Source organism: Fragaria vesca, linkage group LG4, assembly GCF_000184155.1.
Source record: "Fragaria vesca subsp. vesca linkage group LG4, FraVesHawaii_1.0, whole genome shotgun sequence".
Classification (NCBI taxonomy): domain Eukaryota; kingdom Viridiplantae; phylum Streptophyta; class Magnoliopsida; order Rosales; family Rosaceae; genus Fragaria; species Fragaria vesca.
The window spans coordinates 14,333,810-14,346,307 of record NC_020494.1 but is presented as its reverse complement, the minus strand read 5'-3'; the positions used below and the strand labels follow the sequence as shown (position 1 = coordinate 14,346,307).

At 38.2% G+C, this 12,498-nt stretch overlaps 1 protein-coding gene and 1 pseudogene across 1 annotated transcript; one reads left to right on the top strand and one right to left on the bottom strand.

The window, feature by feature from the left end:
* The first annotated feature begins 280 nt into the window (after positions 1 to 280).
* LOC101308571 (protein TIC 22-like, chloroplastic-like) lies at positions 281 to 5,864 on the top strand. The gene is given in 8 exon segments (XM_004298181.1): positions 281 to 413; positions 416 to 816; positions 920 to 994; positions 2,724 to 2,780; positions 4,973 to 5,032; positions 5,119 to 5,199; positions 5,288 to 5,323; positions 5,519 to 5,864. Coding segments are annotated over 8 exon segments (942 nt in total). The 3' UTR covers positions 5,618 to 5,864.
* Positions 5,865 to 9,148: 3,284 nt separating this feature from the next.
* On the bottom strand, positions 9,149 to 11,063 carry LOC101308282 (annotated as a pseudogene).
* Between the last annotated feature and the right edge of the window lie 1,435 nt (positions 11,064 to 12,498).

Below are 12,498 nucleotides of genomic sequence, written 5' to 3'. Positions count from 1 at the left end.
GTGGCGGTATCAGATTGTTATCCCGCGTGTGATTGATCTGCCTGCCTCAGAAAGTGTAAACATCTTTGCAACTAAGCCCAATTTACAAAGTTCAATAGCTGGCCCAATGCACTAAATTTATGAAAAAACAAAGTAAAACCCAAAACCCCAGTAGGAATCAAACCCTCCTCTTTTCCAGACACAAAAGAGAGCAAAAGCAAAAACAAAACCCTCATTCTTTTCCCTCTCACTCATCATCATCACTCATTCACCTCTACCCAGAAAATCATCTCTATAAAAAATGAACTTGGGCAAACCCAATTCCCCAAATGCTCCCTCACCACCACAACTCAACCTCCACCAAGCCCTCAATTCCCTCCAATCCCATTGCTCCGGTCTCCTCCACAACCTCTCCTCCCATCTCCCTCTCTTCAACCCAACCCTTCTTCTCTCCAAACCCACCTCCAGTCAGCTCTCTCCAACCTCCAATCCCAAGCTAAAACCGCATTCCACGCCGGCTTTTCGGGCTTTGATTCCTCCCATCAGAGCCCGGCTTGGGCTCGAATAGCTGTGAACAACAAAACCCAGCTGCCAAATGAGGGGCCCAGAGCTGCCATGTCGACGGAGGCCATCGAGGAGAGGCTGGCTGGCGTGCCGGTCTATGCTCTTAGCAATGCGGCTGAGGAGTTCGTGCTGGTTTCGGGTGCTTCGAGTGGGAAGAGTCTTGGGTTGTTTTGTTTTAAGAAGGAAGACGCTGAGTCACTTCTTGAGCATATTAGAGTTATGGACCCCGGAATGCGAAGCGGGTCCAAAGTGGTGGCTGTGGCCTTGAATAAGGTGGGTGGGAGAGTGTGGACTATTTGATGGTGTTTTATAGACATTGCTTGCTTTGAATGTTTGTTTGGTGAATGGTGTTTTAATGAGGTGTTGTGTTTCGTAGGTTTTCCAGCTCAAGGTTGATGGGGTGGCCTTTCGGTTGATTCCTGAGTCTTCTCAAGTCAAGAATGCGCTTAAGGTTCGTGACTTAAGATATTTCATTTCTGAGTTTTTGGTTTTAGTATCACTGAGTGAAGTTGTGCCTGTGTGAAAATAGCTGCAACAAATTCATTCAGAATCAAAGAAGAACATAACTGCAGCGCATTCTTTATCTTTATAATATGGATAGTTGCATACTAGTTCTGTAGATTTACTTGATATGAAGTAGGCCAGGGTTCATTGAAGAGTGATTATTTCAATCTGAATTGTGCTTATGTCAAATAGTGTCTCACTACAATGTAAAAGCTTTTCACGCCCAAGGATAGCATATGATTCTGTGAAATATTATTCGACAAGTTTAGCAGAACATACTGGCAGACACTCGGCACTGGTCTCATAGTGCTGATAGGTACAATCAGCAATACTATCCAAACCTTGGGAAATCCCATATGTTAGGATAATGACATACTTCTGATCTTGTGAGAAGAAAGATTGTGAATAGGTGATAGGATTCGTGTTATTCTTACAAGAAAGATCTATGAATATTAGGGTCAAATAAAGATACATATCAGACCTCAAACCAATCCAAAGAGACCTTAATTCAACCACACTGCCCTATTAATCATCCTATGTCAACAACGCTGCCCTTGAGCTGGTGATTAGATATCAACAATCATCAATTTGCTGCAAATAGGTCCGAGATGAGATCCAAGCGAGAGGATTTAATAGTGTTCAGACCACATTGGGAGCATTTAATAGTGTATAATGTCATGGACCCTTCCCAACCATTTTCATCTGTGATTGGCTGCTCAAGTTACTACAAATATAGCATATAGCCAGAGATATTTTTCATTTTTTTTTTATCTTCGTCCTTCAATTAAGCACAAAATAAGAAAAGAGGACAATAGATCCACTCAATTGAAGCAAATCATAATAAACAGAACAAAATAATTGCACTTGGAAAACAACCATCTAGCTAATCTATACTTTCAGTGCAACAAAATGCAATATAGACACTTCCAGAAGCTGCTGACATCTATGGAAAAAGGAGGACCAAAAGTTAACCCTATTCAACAATTCCTCCAGCCCCTACCCCTCATAATTCCTGAAAGATACTAACAGCCTAGAGTCTGCAACTTTGCATTACCCTTGCCCCTTTTCACCCCATCAAAACGTCTAAGACTTGCGCTGAACTGAGAATAGCAACACTCTAGACAATTCCAACCATCCGCTTCACTTGAGATATTGACCACTGCTTTTAGGAAACAGATCCATGAAATAGAACACGTTCAACATCATCTTCCTCCTTCTGAACCACAGCACACCATTTTTGGGAATAAGCAAAACATCTGGTCTCAATACGACCATTTTAGGGCAATCCCTAGTTATCGGCCATTGAGTGATAATCACCCCAAATACAACATATCTTAAACTTAGGCATCTTATTCTATTGAAAATGCAGGTATTAAAAATCGAGTATTTTGTTGCTGTATTTGGTTCCCCAATAGATCAAGCCATAAGTAGGGTGTAGATATGTTAGTGGCATTGATCTTGAGAAGTTATCCAGAAATTCAGATTTCAAGTGTTATGGGAGTGGGTTCCACCAACACCAAGCTTGCTTTTTTAGAAATCTCCTCTGTCTCTATCGTGTCCTCCTGCTTGTTTGAATAGTAATATTAAACTGTGAATGATGTTTGATGTATTCATAGCTTGCGACATGCAGTTCATATAAGATAATGAGTTTTGACTATCCTGGTTCTCTTCTGTAGGAGAAGGAGAAAGCTGGATCTTCTGAAGATGGCTTTTTTGGGGTGCCAGTTTTCCAGGTTCTTCTCTTAGCTTTTCTCAATTGAATTTGTCATATACTTCATGATATGTGGTGACACACGTCACACGATATCTAAACATATAATCCCTGGATACTTTAGAGATTAAAGAGTTTGTGATAAAATCCAACACACTTCCACACACGAAGTGTGATAATGGCAATACAAAATAAGATTGTTTGTTGGTATTTGTCATGAAAAAAAATCTCAAAATTTGAGATATTTGGATTTACTAACACCAACACTTTTGATGATACTGATAATTTGACAAACTTTATTATCAACACTTTTGGTAGTAGTTTAGATGGAGAGGCCCAATGGTTACTGACAGAGCCGTCAAACACTTGGCTCAACCACTATTTTGACTGATTGCTTAGTGACCATCTCATGGAATCCATCTTTTGGGCATTCATACTCATAAAACAGTGACCCACTTTAGGGTGAGTGGGAGTTATTATGTTTGGTCCCCAAGTTGATTTACATTTGGGATTTTGATACTATATTGAACTATTCAATATAGAAACTTATGCTGTCAATCTATTAGAGCAGGAATCCATTCAGTCATTTGACCACAAGTCCTCCACACCACCGCATGGTCAATTATGTTTTGGCCCAACCACTTAACTCAACCACACATAGTTGAGGGGCCATCAGCTTCTTCTTCTTCCTTTTTTTCTTCTTCTTCCTATAAATGCAAATAGTGGTTGGAGGCTAATCATGTTCTATTGTAAGCATAGCACAACAGAGAAGTTTAGTTTATTTTATTTTCTATACATATGATCAGAATTAGCTTCCCATGGCTATTATGGTTGAGAAGATATGCTATTATGGTTATCGTAGGATGATTTGCATTTAAAGAAATATAACAAGCTTTAGCATATGAGGGACGAGGAGCGAGTGAGGGAATTCTGGGCTTTCTTTGTTGGCTTCCGTTACTTCTGAGTTCTGAGTTTAGGTAGGGATTATTATTTTCTCTATTTCTTCAATTTGGAGCGCAGGTGTTAGCTTATTGAAATTACGGCTTGTTTGCTTGTTGTTTTTGTTGTCTTTTGTTTTGGTGGCTTCCTCAGTTGACCTTCTGTAAGTTAAATGGATTTTTTTTCTTTCTAAAAAAATCTCTATATAAAGACCAACTAAATTATTCTTTAGTGAATTGGATTTGTATGTTGAGAAAAGACAAAAAATGGTTTGATTGCATTAGTTTGATGGCACAGTATGTTGCAGTTAGAATTCAGTTATTTATAGTTTTGCGCTTGTTCGTTGCACTCTTATGGCTTCAAACTGTTAGGAAAGCATCATTAGACTGATTTTGTGGACATAAAGCTTTTTATAATGTTGGAGATTTTATTCCAGCATGCCATGCTAATATAGTAATATGGCATGCTAATATTATGGTCTTATCAAATGCGTAATGGATGAACCGCCTTGCGGTAAAGATACACTTTCACAAGCTTATGGTGGACAAACGATCTGCGCACACACTACATGGCGTAAACTGAGTTTTGCCTCATTAGAAGTAACAGATTGTGGTGCCTCTTGAATATCATGTCCCGAGTTTTGAATAATGCATTTATATTTTAACTACAGATTTGTATCTCAGTGCTTGTTGAATTTCATAGCATGCAATTCACTGTGTCTGTGATCAAACTTAACATCAGCAGTGAATGCATTGTGTATACTAGTTTAATTTTGACATTGATTTCCTGGTTTGATCTGTTCCTTGAGGAAATGTGTTATCTTGTTTTTTTTTTTTTTTTTTTTTCCGGCTTTAAGAGAAACATAAGTTATTGCCTGATGCCTCAAACTTTGAGATTCGCTTGCCCATCCTTGAACAGAGATTTTGTTTAATAATGTCACTATTGTTTGATTTTTCATGCCAAACACATCAGTTTGCTTTTTTCTTTTTTTTTCTTTTTAAAAAAACTTTTATGCATTAGTTTTTAAGCTGGTCAGTTCTTATCCTTCAAATTTCTTATTGAGACTGGCGGGCAAATCTTGTTTAGACCTAGATTATGATGATATTTTTCTTTGTTTTATAGCTCGCTGTGCCATGATGTGTTTTTGCCTCTTTTCAGCCTGCCTATTGGAATCTTGCCCGACTTCTTTTTAATATTTATTTTTTGATGTATGCTCTCTTCTTAAAGTTATTCTATGATCTCTGGTGCTAACTTTCTGTTCAAACATTTGTTTAGTCTAGGAGCTTGATTCTAAGAAGCCAAAGCAAGAGCTATCGTCCAGTATTTTTCAGGAAGGTTGGTTAAAATATTATCATGTTCTGCATTATTCTAGCTTCTTGGCTTGAAATACAGTTTCGCTTATCTTTCAATATCTCTTCTAGGAGGATTTAGAAAACTCACTATCAAGAGCTTCTCGGGATCAGAAACAATTGAATCCTTTACTTAGACCAGGGGATATTCAGGTATGGATTTCAAGGCTCCTTAGTGAGAGTGCAGCAGAAATGCAAAACCCATCTTTCTATTTTACTTATTATAATTTCATATTGGTAGGTTGCTGTTCTTGAGGATGTAATAAAGGGGATGAAGGTGCGCACATTTTCCCTTGTTCTTAATATTTATTATTGTTAAGGAATGACTGACCAGTAGATGGAGCACAAGGAGTGAAGAAATTTTAGTTTTGCATGTTTTGTGGATACTCATAAATTTTCATCCTCTATCTTCTGGGAAATTACTGAGTACAGTTGTAACTTGTCTATGCTAAAGTATAATGAAATATTGCAGGAGGGTTCCACACCGGTCTGGGATGATGTTGTTTTCATCCCTCCTGGATTTGATATCTCTACTGATCCCACCAAGCAACAGGCAGATGCTGCAAAATAGCAGGGAGTCTCCTCTTTGGCAAGAACATGATCATTCCAATACAAACTACAACCTGTTTGTTTATAATATTGGCATTAGCTGTTAGTGCAAAGACTTGCTGTAATGGGATTTGAGTTCCAAGCTTGTAGCTATAATTACTCAATCGACCTTTAGTGTACTTGCCTGCTTGGCTTTCAAGTAATTTGAAATAGGTTGATTGTCCAGGATACCTCATTGCAAGATGATTTTATTAATTTGCCCCTTTTTCATGTTGTTTATTTTTCGTGAGCTTTTGCCCATTGTAGAGAAGAAGTTTAAACTACTTTTGTCTCGTGTTTTGCGTTGTGAAGACAGACTTCCGGAAATTGTTCATCATCTACTGAACTAGATTCAGCAAAGGTTGTTAAAATAAAAAAAAAATTGTAGTCTACTTTCGGTATCAACCAGGATATATTAGGATTCACTGGGTTAAAGATTTCGGTTCAGTTACCTTATAAATTAATCCGAGTATATATGCATGCAAATCAGGCAATATATATAACTTGAAAATCAAGATGAAGCAAGTATTAATGTTCAAAATCTGACAAAAGAATATAATCGTCGAAATCTTAAGTAGAAACTTGTATAACAAGAAAGAATGGATAGTGGTTCAAAACTGGAAAAAGAAAAAAATTATATGCATGCAAATCTTGAACCGGCATCTACTCCTTTATATACCCCAAAGTCCCAAACCCCCCACAACCACTTTGCTATATCTCTCATCACAAGCTCGAATTCTGTACTGCAATTAATCTCTAGACTAAATTCAATTAGTTGTAACTTTGCTCTAATCAAGAACCATGAGTCGGCCACAGCCCCAGCCTCAGCTAAACTTTCGGGCGCCCCAGCTGGTGCCCCAGAGGCCGACGCCCCAGCCTCAGGTATATTGTTAAAAACTAATTATATGCTGTACGTACGTTTAACTGTCTGCTCTCTGTTTTATTAAAATGCATGACTATTTATACGTGCAGATGTGCCAACTCCGATACAACTACTGTGAATGTAAAGGCTGTGCCAAGGACTTCGCCAAATTTCAGAAACGTGTTCAAGAGAAATACAGTACGTTCCGTCATGCACCTCCCATATATATATCTATATATTGATCTTAGATATTGTTTCTGTATATCTACCATGCATATTGATCTTACCTTTTCTTATCAATTTGATTGAACTTTACTACCTCCTGTATGTGTAGAGATCCCAAAACCCAGTTTGGATGAAAAGCACCGCACAATCACAGTGATCGGGACATCAGATGCAGCCGGACTTAGGAAGCTTCTTCTAGAGAACACCAGAGGAAAAAAACATGTCGAGATTTTGCCAAACCCAAAGAAGGAAACTAGTGAGGGGGCTAATCACCCAGCAGCACCACCGCAACCACCACGAGAGGCAACCACCATGAGAGAGAAGAAGCGGCCGGCATAGGAAGGTTACGTGGTGGAACTATGTACTATGTAGAAGAATCAAGTGGGATGGGCCAAACGGGTCAATATTATTCAAGGGGTCATGATAATGAAGAATCATCATTGAAACATGTCGAGAATGATGAGAATCCCAAGAGTTGCACCATCATGTAAAAGAGGCGAAATTAACTAGTGTTCCAGCTAGGTTTTGATTTTGTTTGTCTCTTGTGTGTTCTTTGGTAGCGCTAGTCATTGATGAATACCTCTTTTTTTCTTTATAAGCAATGAAAAAACAGCACCTTCGATTAGCCATTGATGATTCTCTTTAGTTGCGTTGGTCTTTTTCTTCGTTTAAATTTGTTACCAGACGTGTTATTCTGTAGCTCTTTCAACTTTTGTGGTGCATTATATTGCCTTCTGGTGTTACTGAGTATCCAAACAGCAACTCGATTTTAAGCCTCATATCTTCATTCTGAGGAATCACAGCCACTACTCGTGAGAAAGTTAATCACATGGAAATTGATTTAAGAAAATAAGTCTGACTGTAATTGAAATAGCTTCTAGGACACATACATGTTATCAGTTTGATCAACCAGAAAAGCAAATATTTGAAATAGATATTTGAACCAATTCACCATCTGAGATCACAATAAAAACACTAGGACTTGAGATGAACAACCCTTAAGAGTTCGGAATTCATCCCGGCCAGTACTCAAACAGTGCATTCGATCAAAGCACCAGATCAAATTTGGACTCCTATATATGTACAATGTACGTCATGATGTCTTATACTATTAGCACTCAAGAACTCCATGGCCTAGCTTATATTTATTGACACTTTCATGGTATTACAAATTAAGCTAACTGAATGATAATTGATATGAAAACATGCATGCATGCATGTACTGAAAAATGTCACCTAAAGAAGAGAGAGTTTAGCAAGTAAAAGCGAATTTTCTTTGAACACCTAGCTAAACCGAGTAATTGTAATAGATGATTATCGATCCTTGAGAATTAACTCTTCACCCTGGCTCATGTCATTCATTAACTGACAGTCTTCTTTTTTTTTTAACATCCAAAACACCCCCTGATACCATGTTAGAATTTGAGCTTCTATTTTGTTATTGAACAAAATCTAATCGAAACCAACAAATTTGGATGATTTGATAAATTTGCAGTAGCATATGAAGATGGGACAGTAGCAAGGATTGTAAGGCAAACTTATGTGCTTAACAATTCAGATCTAGCTACTACCCTCCGATATTACATCAACATTAGCTCTTATATGGGGGGCATAAGTGACCTAGAAATATCTATAAAACAAGCTAATTAGCTAGAATATAAATGTACGTACGTACTTAATTTAGCTAGATACAAAAGATCTAGCTAAATGAGTGGGATAAACAGTTGTACAACTGGCTGGAAGTATCTCACTGCAGCTATAAGTCTTCAGCGAAATGTCATTGCACCTCAGCGAATTAAGCTAGCGGACTGAAAATACCAACAACACTTCCCCGCCGCTTCCTAGATATCCCAGGAAAGCATTAGCTTCAAGTCTTCAACACTACTCCTTCCACTAGTTCTTTGTTGTTGGACTATTTTTTCTTTTCCTTATAGTTTGTTAGGCTTGTGGTTCTGTAGTTTCGTTGCTGTATCTGGTTTCTTTATTTAATGAAAGTTTCCCTTAAAAAAACAATCAAAACATAATTATGCTTAAATTAAGCATGTCGATCGGAACAGAACAAATTACTATCACAAAAAACTAAGACACTAGCTAGCTAGTTCCAACTTCGTAGATCCAAATTAAACAATACAAATATGTAGCTTTGTAATAGCTAGAAGCCAACTTTTACTTGCAAAACAAATGATACAAGTAGAAAAGTAAAGAATGCATGTCCATCAGATCCAGTTAGAATGCTTAAAATAACTAATACTTGATATACCTTCTAATCACAAATTCACACCAAATTAAGAAACTAACGAGTGAATTTATTTTGATGAACTAATCCTTCGCCTAACGACCAAAAAATAAACAAGAAGGAACTAATCCTTCACCTGCCCTTAGGATGTAGTGACTGTTGCCCTAATTAACCACCCACAGTATCGAAGTTTAAGAAGTTGAGGATACCTGAGAGGAAGCAGAGTGAGATTGTTGTTGAAGTCCAGGCAGTACTGGAGAATCATGCACGTCATGTGGAAATTCAGGCAATGGTGCTTCAAGCTGGAGAACCTTCATCACTTCTCCTGCTTTTGGTCTTTCTTTGCTGTTGCGGTTAGTACACCATAATTCAACAGTCAACAAGATGTTCATTTTCTTTCGATCATAGTCCATTTCCAATCTCTCATCAGCTATATCAAGAAGATTTCCTGCAAGGTACAACCGCCAAACCCCTTTAATAAGTGGTAAGTGAGACTGTCCATCATGGTAAGTCCTCCTTCCGCAAGCAATTTCCAGGGCTACAACTTCGAAACTATACATGTCGGTTTCCTTCGTGGCTCTCCCTTCAATTGTGTATTCTGGGGCCATGTATCCTAAAGTCCCTGGCACCCCTACTGACTCGTTCGTTCACTGAGTCCTGAATAGAGGATCCACTAGCTTAGATATCCCAAAATCACCAAGCTTAGTGCTGAACTGTTCGTCCAACATTACGTTAGCTGGTTTGATATCCCTATAAAGAACGCATTGCTGGGCATCTTCATGTAGATAATGGAGGGCTGAAGCTAAGCCTGAGGCTATCTTGTACCTTTTATCCCACGGTAAGGTAGTTCTGCTCCCAAATAGATGGTTGTCAAGGCTGGTGTTAGCCATGTATGCATAAACAAGTAAGCATTCACCTTTCTCATGGCACCATCCAATGAACTGCACCAGATTTTTATGGATTAAGCGGCTTATGATTTTGACTTCATTCCTGAATATATACCTTTTCATAATCTTGATGATCAGATTCCGCAATGATTCTGTTGACAGCAACTATACAGCCTTCCCGATCTTGTAGGAGTCCTCTATAAACTTGTCCGGACCCTCCTCTTCCTAGCCTTCTATCGATTGCAAAGCCGTTGGTGGCAGCAACTAATTCTTGGTAAGCAAATTGTTTTGGAATGGCTAGTCCCTCAAAATTTGTATTTACCAAAGAACCAGAGTGATTTTTTCTCCACTTCCAGCATACGACTACACCAAGAAACATAATTAAGATAGAACCTGCAATGACGATTATCAAGAACGTATATTTCTTCTTTTTTGGGTTTCTGGAACTTCTGATCTCGTCATTGAAGCCCGAACCTGAATTGAACGCCCATGACTTTATAGCATGCCGCTCAGGGTTCGGTCCAGTAGCTGCAGAAAACCCTAATGAAACCCACTGGGGAAGAACCTTTCGCAAATCGACATGGTAAGTAAGTTTGTAAGTATAAACACCCAAAACAACAGGATTTGGGTTCTTTTTGAATGTCCAAAACACCGAAAGGTTGTTGGCAGTGGCATTGTAAGTTATCCATGCATTACCAACCATCCCAGTGATGTTGCTAACATTCCAACTGTCGTAAACAACTGAAGAAATTTCATTGATATTGATCCCAATATGCGGCCCTGGTGGATCCCAAGCTACGTTTGACCAAGCATCAAACTCGACCGTTACAATTTGGCTGTCGGTAGGTGCATTGAAATTGATGGGGCTACTGAATAACCCTAAACCACCGCCGCAAGAATTTGGTGGAAAGGGGTAGTCCACGGGAGCAAGAAAGAAGGCAAATCCATCACCAAAGATTTGAGTATTGGTACCAATATCGACGATGAAAGTGAAATGAGTAGTGAAGTCTGCAAGTGACCCAGTAGTATTGTCCCATAGGTGCAATGGCTGTGCATACGTAGCCCGTCCTACACGGAATACTTCAGTGATTGTGTTGAGCTCAATCACTCCCAAAAAAGGCTCGGCATCACCTTCATATACTACGCTCTGTGTACCAGAGTCAAATTTATTTATATTGAAGGAAAGTGGATGAGCAAAAAAGTGAGGTAAAAAGTTCATGAATATTAGAAAGCAGATTGCCGGTCTGCTTTTGCTTACAGACATCATAACTTGACAGTTGAGACAAGAAAGAAATGGATGGTGCTTAGGATTATGAAGACTTCGGCATCGAAGAATGAGTCCACTAATAATGGGTGGGTTGCTGCTTAATCTCCTTCAGCTAGTTAGTTGCGTATAATGTAATTCTTGTTTCCGTTGAACCATATCTTTCATTTCTATAGATTTAAGCCTTTTAAGAGGTCAGTTGCGATATGTATAAAGGACTAATTAGAGCAACTTCAATAAATGAGTCAAATTCACGTGGCCACTTATAACGGTAAGAAATGACAATTTTCAGCACTTCAACCAATCAGTTAAATCTGACATGTAAATGATTCTTTGGTTCGACCGGTCAAGTTTGACACAGTCAGATGAAACAGTATTTTATTTTTTATTGTTTCTTCTCTCTCCTTCTCTTCGTTTCTTCCACCATTCTCTATGTGAAATCAATCATCTCCCATTATTATATTAATTTATTTTAACCTGTTAGTTGGAGTGCAAAATTTATCAGATAGTTAAAATTTTTTTTGAGTACATGAATGGAGTTGCTCTTACAGACCAACCAATTAAGAGCTTGTATATATGTGCTTGATTTTAAAACAGCAAACATTTACATCAACTGGGACTTAAGAAATTGCATGTTGTAAGTAAGATGTTTTAAAAGGCTAGCTAAGGCGTAACCTAGACTTTTTTGGAAGAGCCTCAGTAAGGCGTAAGTCTTACAACATATTTTTAATTTAATTTATAATTATTTAATTACACTCAAAATCCTAAAGTTAACTACTAGTAATTTTTCAAATAGTTTCAACTATATGGATAATTAGCCATTATCATATAGTTATCTATAAGAATCTCTTATCTAATTAGAAAAAATAGATCACTTAACATTTCCCAACCAAAAAAAAATTCTTGCGCGTTCGCCTTTCATGCTTCAGAAGGCGTTTTTTGCGCTTTTTACGCCATGTGCAGCGCCTCTTGCGCCTCGGTGCTTAGGCAACAAGGCTGACTCATTTTTTCTTGCGCCTAGAGCCTTTTGAGCCTTAAGGCGAGCCTCAGTTGCGTTTTTTAAAACAATAAGATACACCAACGTATACAACAAGTCAATAGTATGTACTAAAAGGATCGAAAAGGCTAGGTCTACGTACTATTGATAAATGGCTCATGTCATTTATCAACTGAAAGCCCTCTTTCTTAAACATCCACTCACAAGGTATTAGTAGAGAATCCGGGTCTAACTTGGAAGATAAGCATCAGTGATTAGGAATCATCACGTACTGTCCTTTTGGTTTTCACATGATGAGCTTCTTGTATTGAAATGATCTCTTTCGGTATATATACATGATCTTTAATTTTAACACAACTCGGTATTGTCCTCTTTGGCAAGAACATGTTCATT